Source organism: Antechinus flavipes, chromosome 2 (assembly GCF_016432865.1).
Source record: "Antechinus flavipes isolate AdamAnt ecotype Samford, QLD, Australia chromosome 2, AdamAnt_v2, whole genome shotgun sequence".
Lineage (NCBI taxonomy): Eukaryota > Metazoa > Chordata > Mammalia > Dasyuromorphia > Dasyuridae > Antechinus > Antechinus flavipes.
The window spans coordinates 244384774-244410811 of NC_067399.1; the positions used below are offsets into that span (position 1 = coordinate 244384774).

The 26038-nt window shown below is 37.7% G+C and overlaps 1 protein-coding gene across 1 annotated transcript in view; it reads right to left on the minus strand.

Moving 5' to 3' along the window:
* BMP7 (bone morphogenetic protein 7) overlaps positions 1-26038 on the minus strand; it is a 95344-nt gene that overhangs the window by 2576 nt on the left and 66730 nt on the right. Inside the window, exons 3-6 of the mRNA XM_051976639.1 lie at positions 18840-18988; positions 9529-9726; positions 3104-3180; positions 1777-1887 (exon numbers count right to left, since the gene is read on the minus strand). Coding sequence (XP_051832599.1) covers positions 1777-1887; positions 3104-3180; positions 9529-9726; positions 18840-18988 — 535 coding nt within the window. The remainder of the gene's footprint in view (positions 1-1776; positions 1888-3103; positions 3181-9528; positions 9727-18839; positions 18989-26038) is intronic.

The following is a 26038-nucleotide window of genomic DNA, read 5'->3' on the forward strand; positions in this document are numbered from 1 at the left end:
TTTGTTTCTGAACTATCAGTAAATCTTAGCTTGGCAACTACTACTGAGCAAATCAGCTTGGGCTAGACACAAGCCTGGGTACACTCTCTGTAACTATCTCCTGGTGAGGACTGGCAATGGCCCTCAGAACTCGTTTCCCAGCAGATGTTGTCCACTGGCACAGGCTCTATAGTTGAACTTGAAGCCTTTGCCCCCTCACCCCCAGCTCTAACCCACCCACTCACTTGGAACAATGGGTTCTCTCTCTTCCCCTAACTTGAAGGTTGCCCTCCAGAAGTATTGCATTAGTTTGCTAAAGAGTCTTCCCATATTCACTCTCTATCCTTCCAATATATTCCTCAAATACAGCCAGAATAATATTTCTCACATAGAATCCTGTATCTTTTCTATGGCTCCTTACTGCTTGTTGAGTAAGATTAAAATTCCTTTGCTATGATTCAAGACTTTCCAAAATCCAGTACCATTATACCTTTCTGACTTTATCTCAAATTGGTCCCCTCTGTGAATTTTGTTCAAAGTTGATCTACTATCCACCCTACCTCCCTTAGAACTTTTGTGTTTTTGTCCCTTTCTGTTTTTCTTTCTCTCTTCTCTTGAAGCTTATGAGATTCAAATTTATCACCTAATTCAGGTCCTGATGACCATAATCCACTAATCCCTAAAATATTTTCCTCCCTTTCTCAGTGAGTTCATAGACTAATTCACTTCTAGATCCCAACTATTGTCTTCATTCTAGATAGCTACAATTCTCTCTAACATTTTAACTCTACCTCAGTTACATATAAAGCACTTTCTTTTGTTTCTCTCTAATATGTTTATTATAGAATTAATGTTTATCATTTATGACATAAGGTATAATAAAAATAAATCTAGAGTTACAATAAACCTTAGATATACCCCAACCAAAATACCCAAATGTTTGAATTTACAGATGAGGAAATGAAAGTGACAGAGGCTTAAATGACTAATTCAAAAATAGGTAGCAAATTGCAAAGCCAGAATACAAATTCAGGTCACCTGACTTGAAATGCAAGACCTTTCCTATCATACTATGTTGTCTGTCACGTGTAATATTATGTACTATAAAATTTCTCATTGGTGTTTTACTATTTGTTCATATGTATGTCTTATCTCTTTCCTAAACTGTAATTCTAATTGTCTAAGAATTCACAGTATTACCAAAATTCTGCCTCTTTTGCAGTGGTTCAGGCAATGATCTGAATGCAGTAGATACTTAATGAATGTCTTTTGAATGAATGAATACTGTTCAGACATCTCTCCACTGCCTTAGTCAAAACAAAGACCCCAGTCTCTAGAGACAGAGATAGAGTGTGGCCATTTATCACTTCCCTTTGAACCTTCAAGGACAAGAGTTCCAAGGCTAGGGCAGCAGGCATAAGACATCAACCACAGGAGCACAGCACTGGGAGTAGAGTCCCTGTAGTACTTTGACAAGGACATGGCCATCAATTCAATCCTTTCCTGAAAATTTAGACTAGCAGAGGCTCACCTTCTGAGAGTCTACCTAAATGTATATTCTTCTTAATATCTTACAACAAAGAAACAATTAGCCCCATGCAGATTTTTGCTCCAACTTTAACCTTGCATTAATTCAAATGAGAACAAGTCATTATTTCCAACACTTCAAAATAACAGAGAAGACAATTCATCTTCTTAATACAAAATTGAAGGCTGATTTTCAGCCAGTTGGGCTTACCCAATTGTAAAGCTCCAAAAGCAAGCAAGCTTATGGTGATCAAGACAGAAAGAACCTACCAGTGTCTGAACAATAGCATGGTTTGTAGCATTCATGTAAGAATTCAAGGGAAAAGCACACTCTCCTTCACAATAATAGGCTGCATAACCTTCAGGAGCAATTATCCAGTCCTGGAAAAAAATAGAGACAGGTCATGAGTTATTTGTTAAATAACTCACAAGGAAGATGAAAACAGGGAAACATTGCAATAATATGTACCTTACATTTACTAGTCATACCGGAGGATATGTAGGAAGCAAGAGAAACTGTCCCCTGCCTTTCTTGTGATCTCATTGGGAAAATAAATTCCAAGGACATCACAATAAGGCATTCTGTATCAGTGAGTGTGAGGGAAATCACAGGAGGGTAAGACTGGACACAGAAAGAGATTCAAGTTGTTTCATTCTTCAAAACAGTATGTTTATCCTTGCATGGTTTTTACCATCCTAGGAACCTTTCCTCAGCACTAATCTACAAGTGAAACTTCTAAGAAGTACAATAAAGTGCTGGTCTCGGAGTCAGAAGAACTTGTGTTCAAATGCTACTTTATTTCATGGCTTCTTGTGTTGAGCAGGTCACAACTGTGGATAGTTTGTTTCCTTACATGTAAGATGAGCTTAATAACAGTAGCTAATATTCTTATAGAGCAGCAGGATTTACAAAGCACTTCTGTATACATTGCTGCATAATACCTCTAGCACATGCCTTTCAGAGCATGTATTCAGATCAATTAAATTTTTGTTCAACAAAGTCATTTCAGTCATGTCCAGTTATTTATGACTCCAGTTGGATTTTTCTAAGCAAAGGCACTGGAGTGGTTTGCAATTTCCTTCTTCAGTTCATTTTACAGATGGGAAAACTGAGGTAAACAGGGGGTAAGTGGCTTGCCCAGGGTCCTACAGCAAGTAAGTGTCTGAGACCAGATTTGGACTTAGGAAGATGGATCTTCCTGACTTCAGTCCTAGAACTCTCTATCCACTGCATCAGCTAGCATTACATAATTCTATATAAATGAAATATCTTGTAAATCACTTAACAAACTTAAAGCACAATTAACAAATGTTAACTATTATTCTTAATTCATCCTCATTATTGTTATTACTATAAGGTTCTACCAAATTGCAAATCCACTGGTATTTCACCCACATGGAATTCAGTAAAATTTTGGTCCTTTCTCAAGAGAACAAATTTCCAAACACTTCTCATGACTATCTTTTTATACGTCTTATTACATAAGGTAACATGACCAGGCAGAGAATAGGACAGCTTTGGGAAACCTAAGTGCTGTCCCTTCTACAGCTATCTGTGGCCCCCATGATCACTCAGCACTGGGGCTGATGGACTTACCTGCCAGCCCAGATCTCGGAAGCTGACATAGAGTTCATGCTTCTTGCAGGCTTGCCTCTGGTCACTGCTACTGTTTTCTGAATCAGGAAAGGGGACAAAAATAAAATACACAGTCCAATATTAACAATATTGCCATAACCATGACACAGAGTCACATGAACATCTTTAATAACAGAATGGTGAAATGCACATTTCCCCAAATGAAAGTTCAGTCTTCAGGGATCCATTAACTAAAAGTCTCCAACTCCCTCTGATGACACAGTTTGGCAGGAAGTAAAAGAGGCACTTAGATACCATTACCATCCCCTCCACATACATTCTTCAAAAGACCTGTCAAAGCTTCATGTGAATTTCCATTCATTCATTCACTTCACTTTACCATATACACATTATATATGTATGTATGTATTTATGTATGTATATATGTATGTATGTCTATGTATATGTATGTGGTGAAATCAGGAATGAATTCAATAAAAATAATCAAAACCCCATCTGGCTTCCAGCAGCAGGCCGCAGAAGCCTCTCTCAGTGTAATCTCTTTCAGAAGGATGTTGTTTTGTGTGGCCAGCCAACTTGCAGAGAAACTAGTTCCATCCCATGGAGGGAGTGAGGGGGAATGGAATTGATGTTCTTGTTTCCCCCAGAATGAATTCCCTTCATAATGTGCTGGAAGAATTCTGAAGGGGCTATGGAGTCAATTACTCCAGCATTCCAAAGAAAGAAAAATCAAGGAGGACAGAGAGCTAACTTGATATGGGAGGTTGGGTGAAAGGCCTTGAGGCTTCCCTTGGGTTGCCAGGAATTTGGCTGATAGGTTAGAAGGACTCATTGAGACAAACACTGCTAAAACTCAGAATAATGATTCTCCCCAAATTACTCAAATAGGACATTTAAGCCAATACTGATAACTGATATTCCATCTAGGGGGTGATTTAAGGAAGGAAAGAGACATATACACTTCTGGTGGAGAATAGATTCGTGGTGCTTTTGAATATTCAAGGGAAAGGAAGAGAATGTAGGAAGGAAAGAAGAAAGGAATTTAATGATAAAAGCACAATAATAATCAGAAATCTGATTCTATAAATGAGATTTTAATTGATATAGGTGCTCCTATATCCTCAGGATCATAGGCTTTAGAGTTGGGATCATAGAGTTTGTTTATTCTAAACCTCTCATTTTATAGATGAAGTAACTAAAAGTTGGAGAATAAGTGACTTACACATGTAGTAAGAAGCTTCATAAGGTTTTGATGCCAAGCCCCCTGAATCAAAATTCAGGATTCTTTCTACTATACCTAAGTGTTTCTAGGTAACCCCAGAATCCTAGACCTACTTAAGCTCTGTCTGGAAAACTTAGACATTGGGCAAGGGTAGGATGTGAGCTCATTGAGGACACATACTAAATAACATCTTATCTTTGTATCTTCAATACACAATGCCTTGTGTTCCTCCTCCTCTTCCCCCTTTCTCCTTCTTTGTCCAGATGTGTAACTTCATTGATAAAGGGATCAATTTCAGGAATTTCTAGCTAGAGAAACTCCAACCACCAAGGCAAATGAGCAAATTATAATAATTTAACAGTTTTAGCACATTTAAATGACTTATTTATGACCAGTTTGTACCAGAGGCACAACTTGAATGCTAGCCTTCTTGACTCCAAGAGGGGCAAACACTCACAACACTGCCTCTCACACAGCAAATGCTTCATGATTGAACTGAATCTGTTTCTCACCTGGCTAAACCACTGGGAATCAAAAGTACCATATCTTCTTCCCCAATATAGACTCCACTGCTCCCATGGAATAACCTGATCTTGGACAAAGAAATAAAGGAATCCTTCCTTCTCTCATCCCACAACTACTAGTTCTTAATCAATCAGTCACAAACTCGGCAAAGTTCTAAGAATCACATTCACGGCAAAAAAAAAGTGTTGCTTGTAGGCAAGTTGGTGGTGGTAGCTTTAGTTTAAACCAAACTGATTATTTCAGCTTAGGGTAGAGCCCCGTGACACATCCTCGTTGGGCTTAGAGCCACTTAGGATAATGGCTGGCTATGTGCTGCAACATTATTTAAGGTAAGACATATGGGAAGGACTTATCAAGAACCTTACCCAATGAAAAGCAACAGGCACGCGCCAAGGACTTTCCAAATAAAATTTATCCCCTATGGCCTCACAGAGCATTACCTGAGGAAGGGAAAGAAGTTGTTCATTGGTTTGGGTCAACTGAAGACACGGGCCATAAGTTACCAGGACATCCAATTAGCTGGGTATTGTGTAAGTCTGGGTGATGGGGCATAGGTGGGACTTGGATAGTCTAGGAAAATGAAAATTCCAAATTCTTTCCCAGTAATGAGGATAGCTTAGACAATGAAAATCCAAAGAACATTAGATTTGTTTACTTTATCTTTTCCCTTAAACTACTGGTCCAAGCAGATAAAAAGATAAAAAGGTAATAGAAATACCTAATTGAAAGCCCAGAGGATGAAGGAGGAAGGATGAAAAAGGATGCAAGAAGCCTAGCTAATCTGAAACCTGTGTAATCAGCCCCTGGTTAAGTTTACAATGACTAATTGTAAATCATTATCCTTGAGGAAGGTTGCATGAAAAAGGTTTGGTTTCCCAGTGCTAAAAGATGATTGGGTTGTTTATAATTAAATTCAACTGAAATGAAGAGAAATAGCAATCGAGACAAAATCCACGAAACCAAAAGCAAAATCCATGGTCTTTAAGATCTATACACAAATGCTCAAATGTTTAGCAAGCAGGAGATGCAAATGTCAGGGGACAAGAATGTCAGAGTGAAGGAGAGATAAAAGTGGAGTAGAATGCCATTGTATATTAAAAAACCATACTTAAGTTAGGAAATCCAGGAACTACAGGGAAGGAGCATTTTGGAGAGAATTTAGGTAAAAACTAATAGAGAAGTAGAATTGAGTTTTCTATTAGAGTGTACTACAATCCACCTAGACAAAAAGAGAAACAGATACACTTAGGAAAGTGATCATAAGACCCCTACCATAAATACATCTACACATACACATATATATTGTAGTAAGAGAGGGAAAGACTTCAATTATCTAGACATTTCCTGAAATTCTCTGCTAAAAACAGATCAGCCAATAACATCATGATTTGCCTTTTAAAAAAGAATGAAAGAAAAAGGAAGGAAGGAAGGGTAGAACAGAGGAAGGGAGGGAGGGAGAAGGGCAAGGAAGGAAGGAAGGAAGGAAGGAAGGAAGGAAGGAAGGAAGGAAGGAAGGAAGGAAGGAAGGAAGGAAGAAGGAAGGAAGGAATCACTTTTTTTTTTAATGGAGGACCCAACAAGAGGAAATTCTATTTTGGACCTGATTCTCACTAGCAGGGAGGAACATATAACAATGTTATAATTGATTGAAAACTTTGAGGGGTTTTGGGGAAGAATAGGTAAAAACCCCTGGACTAACATTCAATAGGAGGAAGTCAGCTCAGGTCTAAAGAAATGCTGAAGACATAAAAGGAAACAATTCCCATGAGGAAGAGGGGAAAAGGGAATACTATGAATACACAGAGAATTTAGCAACCAACTTATTATGATTATGAAAAAGATTTGTACAGAGGGTAAAACTATCAGTCACTCAAACAAACGTCTAGAAATTCCCAACATATGCTAGGTACTGTAGTCACTTAATGAACAAGCAAAAACAGATAACAAAGAATAAGTCTGTGAGAAAAAATATTATAAAGCTGATATCAGAAAAACTAAAGCTCAGAATAAGTTAAGCTAGGTAAAGACAAGAAAAAGAGGAAGGATATTTTTAAAGTTGTATTGGGAGAAAAAAGAGTATCCAAGGGTGGACTTGTAAGCTGTCCGAGTTGGACAGAACAAGCATAGATGACAACAGAGGGAAAGAAAAGCTGCTTAATGCTTATGTTCTTTGTCAAGGGGAATGATTTTTGTTCTGGAAATGACACCAAAAAAGGCTAACAGATGCTTAAGACAAATGAGAGAGTAAGAGAGAACCCAGATGTCACTGATAAACTCAAGTTACTTGACCCAACCATTCTGAAAACCAATTGGCTAAAAGATGGCATTACTATGCATATAGATTAAGGCAATGAGAAAAAAAGAAATACCCTATATGTATATTAAGATATTGATAGCAGCACTTTTTGTGGTAGCAAACCTAGAAACAAAGTAGGTACCCATCAACTCAGAAGTGGCTGAATGATTGTCACATCTGAATGTCACTCACCCTAAGAAATGCTGAATATGAGAAATTCAGAGAAGCAAGAAAAGATTTGTTTGACCTGATATAAAAGGAAGTAAACTGAACTAGTAGAACAATATATACAATGATGACTATAATATAAATGAAAATAACACTGAAATGTACTTTAACTGATTAATTCCAATGACCAGTAAGGTCCCAGGAAAACACTTCTCCCCTGCTGAAGATGTACGATGTTGCACTTCCTGTCAGATATCTTAGTCACCACTGTGTTTGTTGGTTATTTTTGGTTAACCATTCTTTTTTCTATATTAAAAGGGAGGATTCAATGACTGAACATAAGGGGCAGGGAAGGAAGGGAGGAACACCGAAAAAGAAATGGGACATAAAAACAAAAGACAATATTTTTAAAAATAAATGCCATGACTTTAAAAATCACAGAATTAAATAATTGAACAAGGGATGTCACTAACAGGATTTGGTTAATTCCAGCTCAAATCCAGTTGTTACTTCCTTTCCATAGTCTCATAGTCTCCTAGACCATGGGTTTATAAGAAGCACATGTGTCCTCTTCCTTCTCAAGTCTTGCCTTATATTTTCCACAAGGCCTGATACTCGGCCAGAGAGGGCTCTTGGGGAATGTTTTTGGTCGGTTCAACTCACTCCAGCACAAGCAGATGTTAATTACAGCCTCAGTTGCTTCTCTACCTTATCACCAGATAAACATTTAAATCAAGTTAAATAGAATTGAATTCTGAGAGAAAATACAATGGAAAGATCCTTAGGATAAGATCTGAAGATCTGAGTTCTAGTACCAGCCCTGCCATCACCTGTGTGATCCTGGGCAAGTTATTTCCCATTTCTACATTTCAATTTTTTCATCTATAAAATGAGGGGATTGGACAAGATTGAGCAATCGATGTAAATTTAAATGCTTATTTTATGCCAGGCACTGGGCTAGGGTAGAAGTAAAAAGAAAGACTAAAACAAGGTCCCTTGTTCTTAATGAACTCACATTCTAATGAAGAAAAGAAAATTAAAACAACACTGTATAAACATGATATAAATGGAAAGTAATCTCACAGGGCAGGGACTAGCAGCCATTGTGGGGAGGAAGAGATTAGAGAAGACTCCTGAAGAAAATTGTACTTGAACTAAATCTTTCAAGAAGCTAATAAGCAGAGATGAGGAGAAAGTACATCCCAGCCATAAGGGCAGACAGTATAAAAGCATGGAGCCAGGACATGGAGTATTATGTATAAGGAATAGCAAGTGGGATAAGATGTCATAATTGTAGAATATGTATAGAGGAGAAAAGTGAATAACTTTAAATACACTAGAGGATTTTATTTTGATCCTGAAGGGGGCCAATAGAGTTTATTGAGTTGGGGAAAGGAGAGTCTTTTAAAGACATAATCAGAATTGTGCTTCAGGAAAACCACTTCGGCAGGTAAGTAGAGGACAGACTAGATCATGGAATAATTTAAGGCAAAGAGACTAATTAGAAAACTATTGTGAGTTGTCAAGATCCTATATAAGAGTGGTGACTACATGAATATTTAGATAATTTTCATGGTCATTTACAATTCTGAATCCTATTATGATCATATTATGAAAGCAATTGGACTAACTGACCTATGAGGTCCCTTTGGAAGAACAATTTCAACTCTTTTATTATTCTATTTTTATATTCTTTAAACTTATACTATTTTTAACTAATAAGATGTATCAGCCCATTATTAACAAAGATGAAGAATTTTTTAAAATTCTTCCTAAAGACCTGGGAATGTTTTTCAAAGCAATTTAATAGAGGGATAACCCAAATACCATTGAAAGAAAAGGGCAGGACATCACATTTATAGCATCCTATTAAATAAAAGGAACCATGAGAGATCATTTAGCCTAAATGCATGGTATCCTGACTTTACAATGACATATATCTAAGCCACCATCCAAAAATAGAGACTTCATCTTATTTTATAAAAGTATAGCCTTATATCCTAATAGTCTAAAGTCTTGCTTGTCAACACATATAGTATATATCAACTTATCCTCAGAAAAAATTTTAACCCTATGCCTAAACAGAATCTCTCACAACACAGAGTAGTTAAAGCTGCTTTCTTCCTCTGTCTACAATAGCCTTCCTTAACTTCCCCTAAAATACCTTAGAGAATTTAAAGGACTATTACTAGACCCCTCTCCCCATCTATATACCTGCAATATTGGACATCCTCAAAGCTTCCTGGTTCTTAGGTGTCTTTGATCTGTTTTGGCTGCGTTGTTTGCTTCCTGTAGACCGGATACTACGAAGATGTACCTCTGTAGCCTTAAAGAATGCTACCATGAATGGCTGCTTGTTCTGAGGACCATGTCTTCCAACCAGACCCGCCAGCTTGGGATTGATGCTTTGTCCTGAAGAGATATCAGACATACACAGAGAAGGATCACCAGGGGCAGACAGGGTCAAGATCCACAGTCATGGCAGCACAATAAGAAGCTGCCAAATAATCAGGCCTGGTTACAAGAATAAAACGACTTTATAAAGAAAATGCAGTGATCATTGTATATATGTACTTATCTTTGCTTGGAACATAATACATCAGACTTAGAAACTGGACAAATCCTATCCCCTAAAATAATAGATCAGCACAAGAAAGTTCTTTAAAACCTGTGTTTAAAATAAAACTCCCCCATCCATAATTATTTTACCTTAAATCCACTCAACATTAGATTTTTCTGCATTCTTTAGAGAGGTTTCTTTAAGTTCACCAACCTATAATTTAAAGTGATTCTATAAAAGAAACTATAAAATGTAGCCCCTAGGAACTGTAAATTCCCCCTGGAAGGTTATTAAGTCAAAATAAAAATGCCTTGCATGAAACCTTGACATTGTTCCAGATATATTAAATTTGAAATTTGCAAACAGTTTCCATCTACAGATCTGATCTGGAGGTAATTTGGTTATTGTGTAGCTGTCAAGAATAATCCATAAGTCTGGAACAAAAAACAAAAACAAAAACAAAAACAAAAAAAAAAACATGTTTCTAGGGTAATGGAGGTGTCCATCAGGGCTCAATTCTTTCCTACTATCATACTGGAAGATGATGGAGATCTCAAGACTTCTGAGGCAAAGTGGAGAAAGCACTTGCTTTGCACCTAATATGTGGAGGACAAAATCTTCCTCTAATCCTGGGAGGAGTATTCCTGAGTTCTGAAAAAATTAACCATGCCTTTGTCCAATAGGTCTTTCTACTTGGGTCAAACCAAAATAAGAATCATTGTTAGCCATGAACATCTAGGGAGAATGGACATGTTTTCAATCAGTTATTAGAGGGGGGAAAAATCATCAGAGGGCTAAAAAACCAGTTGGAGAATAAGTCAGTGCAGAGCCACATTCAACACGGCAAGATAGAAGTGTCATGCACATTACTGCCTCTATTGTCGCCTACACAATGTGAGTTACTCAACAAAGCCAATGCTCTTACCCTTTTTTCTTCTATTGAACAAACTGACACAGGGCAGGTTGGCAAGGGCTCCAGAGATCCACTTTCTCAAATGCCTACTGCATTAAAGGAGACTGTGAGAAGCATTGCAGGGGAGGGGTGCCCTACAAGTTTACATATGACCAATATGGTGGTATTCAAAACCATCTTCAGTCTAATGGAACACCTAAGAAAACTCCATGTTATTAATTATCTTTAGGTGAACAGAATGGATTTATTCAGATACAACAAGGTCAAGAAGACTTAAATTGAAATCCTGTCTCAGATACTTAACTAGTGGTGTGATCCATGGCAATTTACTCAACTTCTTTGAGGCTCAGTTTTCTTAACTGTAAAATAGGATAATAGCACCAAATTCACAGGATTTTTGTGAGTATTAAATTAATCGCAATATATAAACTTTCCAAATCTGAAAGCACTAAATGCCAGCAATTAGCTATTGTAATTAATGTTTATTAATATTAATTAACACTAATTAATAATTCCTGAGTGCCCAGAGTATAATGTACATATGGTAGTATGCATGTAGGGAGACAGTGATTATCTGTCTCATAGAACATGAATGACATTTATGAAAACAGGGTATATAGTTTATAAGAAGGCAAAAGAGAGATCCTAAGGAGAAGGTCCTCATTAATAAGTACTGAGGGAATATAAAGTTTCTTAGAAAAGAGGATGATGGGTTTAACTACAGGAGGATGGTATTTCTCAGGAACACACTTTCTTGTTCCATATGGGCAGTACCTCAAACAACCCCCGTACCCATGAGGATATTCCTCATGAACATCTTATCTCAAATTCTTCACTCAGTCATGGATTAAATGTCAAACCAGAAAGTAGTTCCATTTTAAAAGCATTCTCCCCACCACCAAGAGAATTTTTTGTCACCTACTGAGTTCTTGGATCACCAGGTACTGTCTCTATCTTTTAAGACCCATTTCATTTTCTGCCGTGTCTTAACAAGGGAGACAAACAGGATATGAAGCAATAAGTAATGGACTAAAGAGACTCAAGTAGTCAGCTGCTGCTCATAGGTACTGTCAGTAGAGCATATTTCTCGGCTTAGTTTGGGAGAATGCCTCCAGCTAATGAATCACTCCACTGTTTCTCTACTCAGTTGCTTCAGCTTAACCAAACTTAAGAATAACAAATTCTTCTTTAAGTGCCTTAATTCCTATTTTTGAATTCCAAGCTGGGGTGATTATGAGGGAGCAGAGTTAATGCTATCTCACAGCAATGAAGATATGTACAAGACTCTTTACTGGAAATAACCTTCCGGAAGCAGAACAAATGTTTGGTCTGCAGAGGATTTTGCATAGTGAATGTGGCAGACAGGGGTGTGGAGGGCAAAGCTATAGCTAGATGCCAGTGTGATTTTTGACAGGAATCAACACTATTGTTGGTAACTAAGGAGGAGGCCAGTTCAGAAGATAAAAGGAACTGAGGATTGAAAAGAACAGTTCTCCCAGATAGGTTATCTGACTTTAAGTTGTTCCTCCATTCTTTTTTTTTTTTTTGTTTTACAACAACAACAAAACAGTCCCAAGCAATGACACGGAATGAGGGTTTGAGTCACCCATGCAAAAAACAGTCAGGATATAGACCATACCCCACCTGTTAGATAGGCAGTTGTCCAAAAAGTCCCTTGTCTCCCAGCTAGGGAGATGCTGTGGCTTCAGATAGGCATCCTTAGCTTGACCCAGGTTCTTCTAGATTTGGGGTTCATGAATTTATTGTTGTTGTTTTTAATTTTGAAAACTGGATTTTAAAGCTATTGTTATTTTATGTTATTTTATGCATTTAAAACAATATTCTAAGTAGGGGCCTTAGGGTTCACCCAAAATGGCAGAGGAGTACATGGCAACATAAAAAGGTAAAGATTCCAATTGAAGTCTAGGATTTTAAAATATGAAATATGCAATACATATATTAATTCAGAACCATGTTAATATTTTGGTCTAATAAACTCCTACCTAGAATTTGCTGGAGGAAAATGATTTGGTGTTCATACCTATTCCTAATTTCCTACTAAAACTCTCATCACCTTCCTCATTGCACATAACTTCAAATAAGAAAATGCATTCATATTAGAGTTTCAAATGCATTTATTACATGAAATAGAAAGTTAATAAAACATAGTACCTAGACTCAAACAGCTGATTGCCTGCTGTGTTTACTATTCCCACCTCAGTTTATCACTTTACTCTCCTGAAAGAAATAAAAACAAAGGAAATCTAATATTCATTCTTCCATACCAATATGTTCTATGTGGGAGAAAAGATGAAATCTGGAGGCCAAATGTCCCCAGAATTCCCTTAGAGATCACTGACATCATGAAGGACTGTCCCAAGACCCAGAGTCTAGAAAGGTCATTTATTATGTGTGTTTCTGAAGAAATTTCCTATACATTCCTCTCCCAAGGAGCTCCCACATTGCTAGTTTTGAATTCCAATTACAAGACACAGAGAGAGGGTCATCTACTCCAGTGTCATAAGCAGAACAACCCCCACCTAAAATCTCTATTTAGCCAACCTCTCTCCTGTCCATCTCTCTGTCCCTTCCTCCTTTTTTTCTTCTACCTAATTCCTGCCTCTCTGGCAGAGTTGTCAGGTAGTCTAGTCATGGTGGTCCTGATCTGATCTTAAATCCAATCCATCTTTTGTCCATTCAGGGCAACTATTCACAACATTCTCATCATTTTTGGAGCCAGATGCCTTCTTTCAATCTTTTGATTCTTCTCCACAGAGTTCAGGTCCAGGTTATCATCATCATAATGGGATGAAAACCAGAAGAATGCAAAGAGAAATTCTGACTATATAAATAAAAGAGCTACTTATCAAGTGCTTAAAAGTTTTGCAAATGAAAGTCTATATATATATATATATATATATATATATATATATATATATATATATATAATTCTCTTCATCTCTAAATCAAAACAATAACACCAGATCATAGGATTTAGAATTAAAAGGGATCTTACAGGTTATATAGTTCATCTAATGACCTCATTTTATATATGAGAAAACTATTTGGATCTTAGAGAGGAAGTGACTCATCCAAAATCATACAAGTAACAATTACAAGGGGTAGGATTCAAATCTTGGTCTTTTACCTCTAAATTCATTTTCATTGATCTCTCATTCTCCAAGACTTATATACATAACTAACCTGTCTTTAGGATACAGGAGATTGCTTTCAATAAATTTAAGAAAATTCTAATTTGAATCAAGAACTTTGGTTCAAAAAAATCAAAGTGACTTCATTGCCTCAGAACATAGCATCACTAACTTATCAATATCCAGTTTCTTCGCAGATGAAAATGAATCAAGCACTGTCATTGTTCTTAATTTCAAAAAGTTAGGAGTCTTATTGTCTGTTATCATTATGGAAAAGACATATCCTAGAATTATAGTTTGTTCCATTTGTTTGTTGTTGTTTTAATGAAGTAGAACTTAGCTTCTTAATAGTTTTCTTCATATAAGAACATAAGGCAGCAAAGATGAAATGCCCCTATTATATCTAATAAACTCCTAGATCATAGGACTACAGATTTGGAACCAAAAGAAATCTTAGATGTCAACCAGTCCTACCCACCCTCACATTTTACAAATGGAGAAACTGAGGCCCTTAGATGTTAAATAGCTTGTCTATAGTCACAATATTTGATTAATCCGTGTTAGACATTATCCAAGGACCTGAATCCCACTTTTTCTCTTGCATCCTTCTTTGGCAATCAGCACATGCTAGTCACAAAGATTTGTGTACTCCTTTTTTACTATTCTGGTCAAGCAGGGTTGCCTACAACATTGTTGTGGCTAGTAATTTGAATTCAAGAACTGAATGGTTATAAATCTCCAGAGAAATTTCAGGTATAAGTATTTTCAGCACAACAGGGAAGGGAATAATGCCTTATTCTCTAAGATCTCTGCTAAAAGATTCCCAGATTTTCATACCAACCTAGTTATGAGACTCTTTTCTCGATCATAAGAAGCAGTAATTTGAATTAATTTTATGGCTATAAACAAGGCTGCTGCCATGTGGGTGCTCTCTGTAGCTAACCAAAGCAACCTATTATATAAGGAAAAAATGTCACTAGCCCAAGAATATATAGTTTTAATTAAAAACTTAATCATGAATGTTTATTAATCATTAATTAATATACAATATATAACTGCTTAATAAATACATATTATATAATTACAACCATACATTTTCCTCTGGACATATAACACATGGACTGTGCTTCCATTCTAATATATGTTTGTCATTCAGATTTCATGATGGAAGAGATATACTCTGTACATTATGGATATGGATGCCATTATGCCTGATAGGCTGGGCCAGGTAGAGTGTCAATCAGGGAACCCATGTCTTATCCCTACCTTCCCATATGGATAGGTATGTGGACTTGCTGTGTCATGTTCATTGAAGGGACCTCCAAGAGGCATCTAATATAACTTCCCATTTTACAGAATATAAAACAGAGGCAAGAAGAAATTAAATGATCTGCCCAGAACCCTACAGGTAATATGTATCAGAGTGGTATTTGGACCCAGGTTCTCTAACCAGAATCAGTATTGGAAAAAGTAGTTTCTCCTTTCAAAAAAAATTAAGCCAAATGCTTTAAATTACATCTGTTTTGTCAAATCAGTTCCAATTGTTCAATAATGAAGAGAACCAGCTACACCCATCGAAAGAACTGTGGAAAATGAGTGTGGATCACAACATAGCATTTCCACTCCTGTTTTTGTCCGCTTGCATTTTTGCTTTCCTTCTCAGGTTATTTTTACCTTATTTCTAAATCCAATGTTTCTTGTACAGCAAGATAACTGTATAAATATGTATACATCTTGTACTTAACATATATTTTAACATATTTAACATGTATTGATGTTAACAATAAACAAAAACAATAAACAAAAGGTTTTGCAATTGTCAATGCTGAAAAATTACCCATGCATATGTCTTTTTAAAATTATTATTATAGCTTTTTATTTACAAAATATATAAGATACAAGAACCTTTTGTTCCAATTTTTCCCCTCCTTCTCCCCACCCCCTCCCCAGATGGCAGGTAGACCAATACATGTTAAATATGTTAAAGTATATATTAAATACAATATATGTATACATGTCCACATAGTTATTTTCATGCATATATCTTGTAAATAAAAAGCTATAATAAAAAATAAATAGATAGATAGATAAATCACATTTGTTCTGGCACTCTCATTTTGTGCTTTTAGGTATACCAAGGCTTCCTAGAAAAAGAATCTAGAAAGTGACCATAAGATATATCCTCTCATTCTCTTAACCCTTTCTGATTTCCAATGCAAGCTTTGGGATCAGGGTTTCCTCCTGGCCAACCAAACCAGCAACATCACACAGCTGGTAGCATGTGTCTTTAGCCAGAGAGTAGGGCAAGGAGCTACCCAGAATGGCAGAAGCCCAGGAAAGAGCAACAGCCATTTGGATCAAGTCCATTTAGGTGGCATCTCATTCAAGCTCTCTGCCCAGCCCACAGGAGAAGGCAGAAAAACCCTAGTGCCTGTCAATTTGAGAAGCTCCAAGTGGCCTAATACAAGCAGGCACTGGGCCCACCAAATCCTTATCAAATCCTTTTCTTTTTAATTAAAAAAAAAACCTAATCAGAATTTAGAGCAAATACAAGGATGATGAGCCATTTCTTTCTTCATCCTCACCCCCACCCTTGGTGGCTTGGCAGAGAATAACACTTCTAGGACCTGATTAGATTGTCTATCTCTTGGGTTTGAGAACTAAGCAGCCCAAGTGGGAGCTGGATTGAGCCAAGTCTCTGTGTACAAGCATTCAAAGGGTCTATTGCTGATTTCTTAGGGCATCAAAGGAGTGAGTCCTCTGATAAGGAAAGTATGTAGGCTTATCTCTCACAAATCACTTGAACTGATGAAACCTAAGAGCTAATCTGGGCTAGGAAAGGAACTTATTTCTTCCTATGAGTCCAACTCCCAGCCTAAAAGGGGATTATACATGACTACAGTGAAGAGATCTCAGCAGGGCATCCAGGAAGCTTCTGATGAGTAAGCCCCTGTGGTATGCTCTCTTCCAGAAATGTAGCAGGAGTGGAGACACAATTCAGTAGAATATATCTTGGATGACAAGGTGGGTGGTTTTCTTCCCAGTTGAATTGTTTGATATATGATATGAATGATATAACCTGTTTGTGCTTCAGATTCATCTCCCAAGAGTCAAAGAAAACCACCTATAGTTTATTCTCAGGAGAACAAACGCTGTTTTTTATTTTTGTTGTAGCTGTTGTTATTTTAATCCCATATATTTGAGATACTACTATTTCTCCCACCCAAGGATTTTTCTTGATCCTCTTCAGCTAGGAAAATTTAGTCAAAAAGCTATGTTGGAGAATAATCCCAGAATTTTACAGGGGTTGTTTTCTGCCCAATATATGACTGAGTTGGATAGCTTCACATTTGTGGAGAACTAGGTACTTTCCAAACCACACACATGCATCCCTCCTTCAGAGCCAAGACTTGATGGAGGAAAAAAGTGGAATATCCAAAATGCTATTGACCTAATTAAACATTAGCAAGAATAAGCAGCTACGGTTCCAAGAATTAAACTCAACATTCCTATCCCCCCCTCAGGTAAATTCCCCTCAGTTTCTTCTTGTAGGTAGATCCAAAAGGCTTTGTTATCCTTGCATCCTTGGGCTCCCAAATGATAGGGCTGTAGGTAGGGAGCAGTGAACTGAGTAGAAGTGAGCTACTCAGAAGTAGTACTGGCAGCAAACTGGGACTGCTTCTTAATCCTTCCCAAGACCTCAGTCTCCCCTATTACCCTGGCCACCATCATTCTGGAAACCCCATTCTGGGTAACCACTGCTAAGCAGCACCACAGTATCAAGCCCTGTAGCATCTCAGAACAGAAAAGGAGAAACATACCCAAATACAAGCAAGCCTGGGAATCATCCCAGCTTAATTAGAAATACATTTTCTTGGGAGGAGTGACTGATGCAACCAACCCCACCTACATCCTACTCACAACTGGCTTGCCTCATCAGCTCATGGCAAAGTGTTTACAGGGATTCTACTAGATGGCCTTCTCTCCCTACTTTTTCCAAAGGAGGTGGACAGAACATTGATTCCTTAAGACTAAGTGCTAGTACTTTGGGGGGAGGGGGTAATGAATGTTATAGAAAGCTGTTCATTGTTAGATTTATGGTGGGGTTGAGGGCAAACAATCCTTGTGAATGAGATCTTAGGTTGCTTTGGACATTTGTATTTTAGCAAGTACTTGACCTTTTTTGTCCACTTAAAAATCAGGGGTTTTTCAATAAATAAATAAATATCATGGATTTTTAAACCTATTTTGTGTCATAGTTCCCTTTGGCCTTCTAATAAAGTCCATGCACCCTTTCTCAGAATAATATTTTTAAATGCATGAAGTAAAATCTGTGGTATTACAAAGGAAACAATTATGTTGAAATACAGTTATAAAATTTTTTTTAAAAGTTTATAGACCCCAGGTTAAGAACTCCTCTACAAATGGAATGCCATTAGCTAGAACTGTCACATAATGAGAAGAGGTGAGTGGAATGGCATGTGCCTTCTACATGTTTTTCCCTCAGCCTTCCCCTATTCTTCTTTTCTCCATCCTCTGATTCTTCTTCCCTGTCTCCCTTTCTCATCCCTCTACATTTTCCTCAAATGACTCTCTGCCCAAGTTAAAAAATTGAGGGTCAAAAAAGGCATGGCTCTTGCATACACAAGTGATCATTTAAATTTGTACTCTTTTACTTAGTCTAGGAAAAAAAGGGGGGGTGGAGATTGATTTTTATTCCTACTCAAAATGCTGAAGCTGTTTGGGGGAAAAAATCTTGCCCCTTAATGAAACTCAAGCATAAAGCATTCAAAAGATCCCACTTAAGTACATGATTATTGACTGTGCTAAAACTAGTCTGGGCTCGAGCTCTTCGACACACTCGAGCTCTCACTGCTGACAATACGGTCTTGGAACTCACCATCTAGACTCTCCACTGACAGCTGCAGGCCGAGGTTGTGCTGTGGGTTCACCACCCAGTGATTACTCGTGGCTGTAATGTCAAATACCAGCCAACCCTCTTCCGTAGCCCAAATAGTTCGACTGTCAAGCAGAAACAAATCTGAATCCCTAAAAGAAAAAGAAGACAGGAATATGAATCACCTGGGGGAGTGGTTATTCAGGAATGGTTTGATCACTGAGCAAGAAATTTATAATCATGCCATAAAAAGGGTCTTTAAGGGAGAATAGAAGAAAATAGGGAAAGAAAATTTTCCCAAAAGGGACAAATAAGATAGTAATTGGCATCTCAATGAAAGTTTCAGGGGCCTTTTTTTTCTTCATCATAATGAAAGGAGGTATTTGAAAGGAATAGAAAATGCATTTATTAAGTACCTACTCAATGTCAGGCATTGTGATAAATTTAGCTTTACAAATTTTACCTCATTTGATAATGAAAGAGAAGGGAAATAAAGAAATAGGTACTTAAGAAAATACTGTATTAAAAAAAGAAAAAAAATCTTAGTATTATTATGTTCACTGAAGAAAGGTCATTCAACAATTTACTGCTTACTCTGTACAATAATAAAAATAACAGCTTGCATTCACACAGGCCTTTCTGAAGCTCCTTTCTCATTGAGGAACTATTGAACATTGCCATTTCCATTACACAGAAAGAAAGTAGAAATCAGCAGAAAAGGATTCCTGTTCACAGTCACACAGTCTAGGAAGTATCAGAGCTGGGGTTTGAGGCCTGTTTTGTGACTTCAAAGCCATTGATTCCTTCACCATGCCAGGCTATCCCTGAAGAAATTTTGATAGATGTTGCTGATACAAAAATGAAATAGGATAGCCTCTTCTAAAAAAAATTAATAAGAGTTGAGAGTCCAGGTTACCAAGCTCTCATCTCATTACTGTTCTACCAATGTCTTTTCATCCTTTCTAGTCTCAATCTATAGTAAAAATAGGCATAACCAAATGCACTGTATAAAAAGCTTTTCAAGTGCTTTGAGATCCACACACAATTGATATTAATATACAGGATGAATGTCTGAGTGAAATTTCTACCAGTTACATGACCAAAGCTGGTTCCCATCAGGGCCTCTTCCTTATGTTTCTAGCTGATGTCAGTTTTCAGCAGACGCTCAAGATATTTTGAATTTCTCCCTCTTATTCTCTCAGGAAAAAATTCCTTTTAATTCAAACAGTCTTTCAGGATGAAAAAGCTTTATTCTGGAAGCAAGGGGAAAGTTAAAATAAAACTAAATGATATCCAGAACCACAAGGAAACAAAGACCTAAAAACCTTTAATAAGCCCTCTCTCTAGGATTTGCCTTGGACACTTAAATGATGACTTTATATTTAATCCTTATCTTTCTTTCCTACCTTTTGCTGAAGCCTCCAGCAGGTACAGGTATGTACAGGGCAATTAAATATAATAACTATTTTTCTCATGTGTTTGAATCAATTTAAATTTCTATGACCATAACTTTCTATTTCTGATTTTACTTAAATGATATTTTGGGAAAAGGAAGGGGTGGAATACAGGAAGTCCTGAAAGTGAATGACCATCTATCAGTTCAAATACTTAACTGTTGTAAGGGCAATTTTTGCTCTCTCTTTTTGACCAAATTAGCTTATCTTGGGCATAAATCTGATTATATCACTTCAGTGCTCAAGGTCTTATAATGGCTCCCTATTATCTAAATGCTAAGGTTTTCATCCTGCTATTCAAGGCCACCTGTGCTCTGGTGCTGTCCTCATTTTTTAAATCTTATTTCATGCTATTTTCCCCCAATTCTATATGTTCTACAAAAACTAGAATTCTCCTTGTCTATTGTACACACTCTATAGTTTCCTCCTCTGTACCTATATTCATATTTTCTCTAACATTTCAAATGCTTTCCATGTGTTGAATTCCTATCTCTCCTTTAAGGTCCAACTCAGATAAAATCTCTTCCATGAAACCTTCTCTGGTCTCTCTCCTTTCATATCCTCCATAATTCCCAGGATCAGTCAATCAGTAAACATTTATAAAGCACTTACTATATGCCAGATACTATGGTAAGTTCTAGGAATATAGAAAAAAAGCCCCTGGTCTCAAGGAACTCACAATCTAATAGGAAGACAACATCCAGATAACTACTTACAAACATGCTAAATTCCAGATAAAATGGAAATGACCAATAGAGGGAAAAGACTAGAATTAAGGACCAGGAAAGCTTTCTTGTAGATGAGATTTTAGCTAAGACTTGAAGGAAACCAGGAAATTAAAATAAAGAAATAAAGAGGAAGAGCATCCCAGACACGTGGGACAGCCTGTGAAAATGCCTGGAGTTGGGATATGGAATTTCTCGTTGAAGAACAACAAAGAGGTCAGGGAAGGAGAGAAGGGGAAAGTTGGGAGTGGGGGTAGGAGTTTAGTGTAAAAAGACTAGAAAGATGAGTGTGAGGGTAGGTTATGAAGGGATCTGAATGTCAATCAGAGGATTTTATATTTGATCCTGTAGAATCCCCTGGAGGGAACCACTGGAGTTTATTGGAGGGGAAGGGCAACATAGATCTTCACTTCAGGAAGATCATTCCAATAGTTAAACAAAGGATGAATTGGAGTGAGGAGAGACTGGCAAGGTAAGCAACCAGCAGACCATTGAAATAGTACAGGAGTGAGGTAATGAGGAATTATAACAGGATGGTAACAGTGTCAGAAGGCAGAAGGAGACATATGCAAAAGAGGTTATAAAGGTAAATTCAAAAGGCTGTGGCAACAGATTGGACATGGGGAGGAGAGAGGACAGAGACAGTGAGGAGTTAAGATTATACCTACATTGCAAGCCTGAGTGGAAGGATGCTGGTACCCTCAACATCAATAGGGAAGTCATAGGGAGAGTCTGGGGAAAAGGTGAATAATGAGTTTAGTTTTGGGACATGCTGTTCAAGGCATTTAGAGATAAGATTTCTAATCTAGAGCCTAGGAAAGAAGTTACTGTTAGATAAGTAAATAAGAGAATCACCAGTTTAGAGATAGGGATTAAACTGATAGAAGCTGATGAGGTTATCTCATCAAGTGAAATAGTAATGATGAAGAAAGAAAAAAAGGGTCCAGGATAGAACCCTGGAAAATACCCATAGTGAGTGGTTAATCAGAATGAATGATCTGAAGAATGAATGAACATCTAGCAAAAGGAGACTGAGAAGAAGAAATCAGATAGGGTAGGGAAGAACTAGGACAGCCTGGAGAAGAGAGTATCAGAGAGAAAAGGGTGATGGAGAGATCAAGAAGGATGAGGACTAAGAAAAGGTTAGACCATTGGTAACTTTGGAGAAAAACTGTTTTGTTGAAAAATAAGGTTACAAGCCAGAATGCAGAGGTGAAAAGAAAGTAAGGGAATACAACATAGAGGGACCCATTGTAGGCAGCCTTCTCGGGAATTTAGCTACAAAAGTAAAGAGAGATATGGGATGATAGCTAATGGGGAGAAATTGATCAAGTGAAAGTTTTTGAAGATGGGTGAGACATAAGCAGTCTATGAGCAGTAAGTAGGGAAGAGCCAGTAGATTGGGAGAGACTGAAAAGAAATGAGTAGGGATAATAGGGCAATCTATTGGAGAAGATAGAGCATAGATTTAAGGGAAAAAGGTTCTTAGACCATCAAATCCACCCTCCTTATTTTACAGATGAAAAAACTGAGCCCCAGAAAAGTTGAGAGACTTGTTAATTATCACACAGTAAATATCTTGTGATGAGATTTGAACTTAAGGCTTCTTGACTCCCCCACCAGTGCTGTATAGTCTAATGTGATTACTTCTCTCTCCTGTGGGGTGTCAGATAGTAGAGTGTGTGTGTGTGTGTGTGTGTGTGTGTGTGTGTGTGTGTGTGAGATATTTTCCACTAGACTAAAAGCATTGTGAAATAAAGGACCACATGTTCTGAAACTCTGCATCATTCCCCATTTCCCCCCACCCTAGCCCCTAGTACCTTACACAACATTCTGTACAAGTAGATATGTAATAAGTACTTGTCATACTAAAGTGGTAATTGAATAAAATTCTGAAAAAATATCAATGGACACACTATGATGTTCTATGGGGACAGTATTTTCTTGCCAGAACACAGGAGTTACACTTGGGTGATGACTTTGCTGGAAACTTTTACAGGAAAATGGGAAAATGTGAGATCCCTGGACAAGCCCTTTTGGACCATAGAACAATGACAACTTGGGGAGCAGAGCTATGCCTTTTAAACAATGCATGCCTTGCCAAAATGGTGTTAAACATTCTTTTATTACAAACCGTGAAAGTGAGGGCCAAATTTGTTGACTCATCTGTGAATCAATGAGAGTTTGGGGACTAGGAGTTTTTAAGCTTTTTTTTCCTTCTTTCAATTTTCTCTGGCCATCAAATGAAGGGAAGTGTATGCAGTTTTTTTTTAATGTGTTTGAGAGGGCCAGGGCAGTTAAAAGATTGGCACTGAGCAGAGAGTTTAGGAGAAAGAGGCAAAATCTTTTATGCCAAGATTAAGTCCCCAAAGAGATGGAAGTCCTCACATCCCACTAACACACTGACAGGTTTGAGGTCTGCTGGTTACCCTCAACCTGGTATAGCCCATCTGTAGAGATGGTTTGTTTTAATATGGCCACTGTACATGCTACAACTTCTTGGAGTCACAAGAAAGTTGAGTGGCAGGTAGATGAACAACCCTGAAGAGGGCTCAGAAAGACCTTATACCAGAGCTGGTCCTTTATAAACACATCACATGCTCCTCTCACTCAGCAGAATGGGTGGATGAGAACAGTTTGTTCCAAAGGCCATGAAGGCGACTGAAGCAGAGGCTTTGAAATTCTTAGAGCTTGCTCTAACATCAAAGATGCTAAGGTCATCTGCTGCATTGTGGACCACTGCCAGTGGTCCTGACTTATATCTTGCCACTGGACTTTAAGAACTCTGAAAGAGAGAGTGAAGCTGACAACTTTGTGCCATTCTGTCTTACTTAAAGCCAATTCATGCACAAGTCAAGATATCACTCCATTGGTCTTTTTCAAAAATGAAAGATAAACAATAGCAAGTCTCGAACCTTTAGCACTATCAACTAAACAGAAAGCATCAGAGCTGTTTAAAGCAATGTTAGCAGTCTACTTCATATTGTGTACCACAAAACACATTTTTCAAAGATTACCATGCTAAATACTGTCAACATAACCTTTGATCTCCTTCACTTTCTCCACCATGCCCATCCTCATGACTGTTTTCGTTAGAATTTATATGTACATAGAACATCTCTAATGCTACATCAGAAACTAACTGGAGGAAGTTAACCTAGACTTTGTCCTAGGACACTATCATAAAGGAGACCCTTTCTGAAGCAATTTATTAATGATCACACTTCCTTCATTTGATCCTGGGCCACCATCCAGCCACTTTATCCAATTTTACCCCTTTTTTTTGTTCCCACTCTGTTCTACAAGGAAGCAAGCTACCCCAACATCTGACCCAATTAGACCTGACCTGGACAGAAAAGAGTAAGGGATTATTGGCTCTGCCATGGCAAAATAGATCAAGCTTATTGGGGGAATAAATTGTCTTTTCTTAGCACCCTGCTGAACCTAGGGAGGACAAGCCTTTGTACCACACTCCCCATTGTAAATCACCCCTACGCCTAACCAAATGTGCTCCTAATACAAGAATTCCTAGTTCTGCCTATGTCTAATAGCATCCAAGCAAGTGTCAGGAAAGCCTGAGTACAATTCAAGCCTTGTATACTTAATAACTGTGTAACTCTGGGCTAGTCCTTCTATTTCTGTTTGTCTTAGTTCCCTCATCTATAAAAGGGATAATGATAGCACCTACCTCCTAGGATTGTTGTGACGATCAAATGAGATAATAATTATAAAACATTTAACACATTGATATGCAAATGTTCCCTATCATCATCGGTATTATTAACAAGTTAACAGGGATGATGCCTTAATCCCTAATTAGACTTGAAGCATTGTGAGGACAGGGACTTATCTAGACTTTATTTCTCCAACATACCTAGAATCAGTTCTCTATACACCATAGATATGATTAAAATGTTTTTATTAAAGGAATAAATCCAAGTCTCTCAACTGTCTTCTGTCTGATGCTGATGAAGTACTGAAAGATAACTAGATTGAGTTAGAAGACCTGGCTTCCAATCCTGACTCTGCCCCTTACTATTTGTGTGCCCATGAAAAATCATTTAACCTTGCCTTCCTGACATGTCTCTTCCAGTTCTAAATATATGATCTTCCTAAATAAATATACAATGAACTTTCATCAAGTGCTGACTAACTATAAACTATAGCCCAAGTATGGGTGTGTGAAAGGGGTGGAATGGAGTTTGATAGCTTGTGTTTTATTCCTGCATTCAGGAGTGGGCTGATAAATATTGTACAAAGTTCTCTGGAAAACAGCAACAACAAAACAAAACAAAATGTGCCCACAACACACTTACAAGTTTAATTTGCATTATTAAAATTTTCTCTGTCACAGTCAACAAAACAATAAACTAAGTCCTGATCTGTAGCATGTGTTCCAAATTGCCAAAGTGAGAATTTAACAATATGTTTTATCTGGCTCCAGCATACCTCTGCTTGCACAGGTAGTGAATCCCTCACTCTATGGAAGATTCTGTGCTAGGTAAATGGAAAAGTTTTGAAGGAGTAGAAAATTGTCTCCTGAGTATAAAATCTATTTGAGGAAACCAGACAGTTGAATGAGCCAGGCTGGAACTAAGTGCCAAAAGGAGAAGTGAGGGCTTTAGGTACACTAATCGCTTAGGGGATGGGAGAGTTTGAGGGAGCAGGAATCTCTGGAGGTGTGACAGAGCTGAGGTGGAGCTGGGCTTTCAAGGATGAACTGGGTTTAGATAGAGAGAAAAGGGTGGGGAAGGGGCAGATGGGGGTTGGGTAGGTTTCCTGGCAAGAAGATCAGCAAGAGACAAGGTACAAAAATAGAGATAAGCACAGCCCCAGAGAAGGCTGTGAAAGCTTTGGTTTAGGGGAGTGTCCTCTTTTGGTATCTTCTCTTTCACTCTTGGGAGAGCAGGAGCAAAAGAGAAAGAGGCAGATCAAGACAGCATCCAGGGACTGAGAGAACACTAGTCAGGCTGAAATAATGCAATAGCAGTGCAGTACAATAGAAAGAGGGTTAGATTGAAAT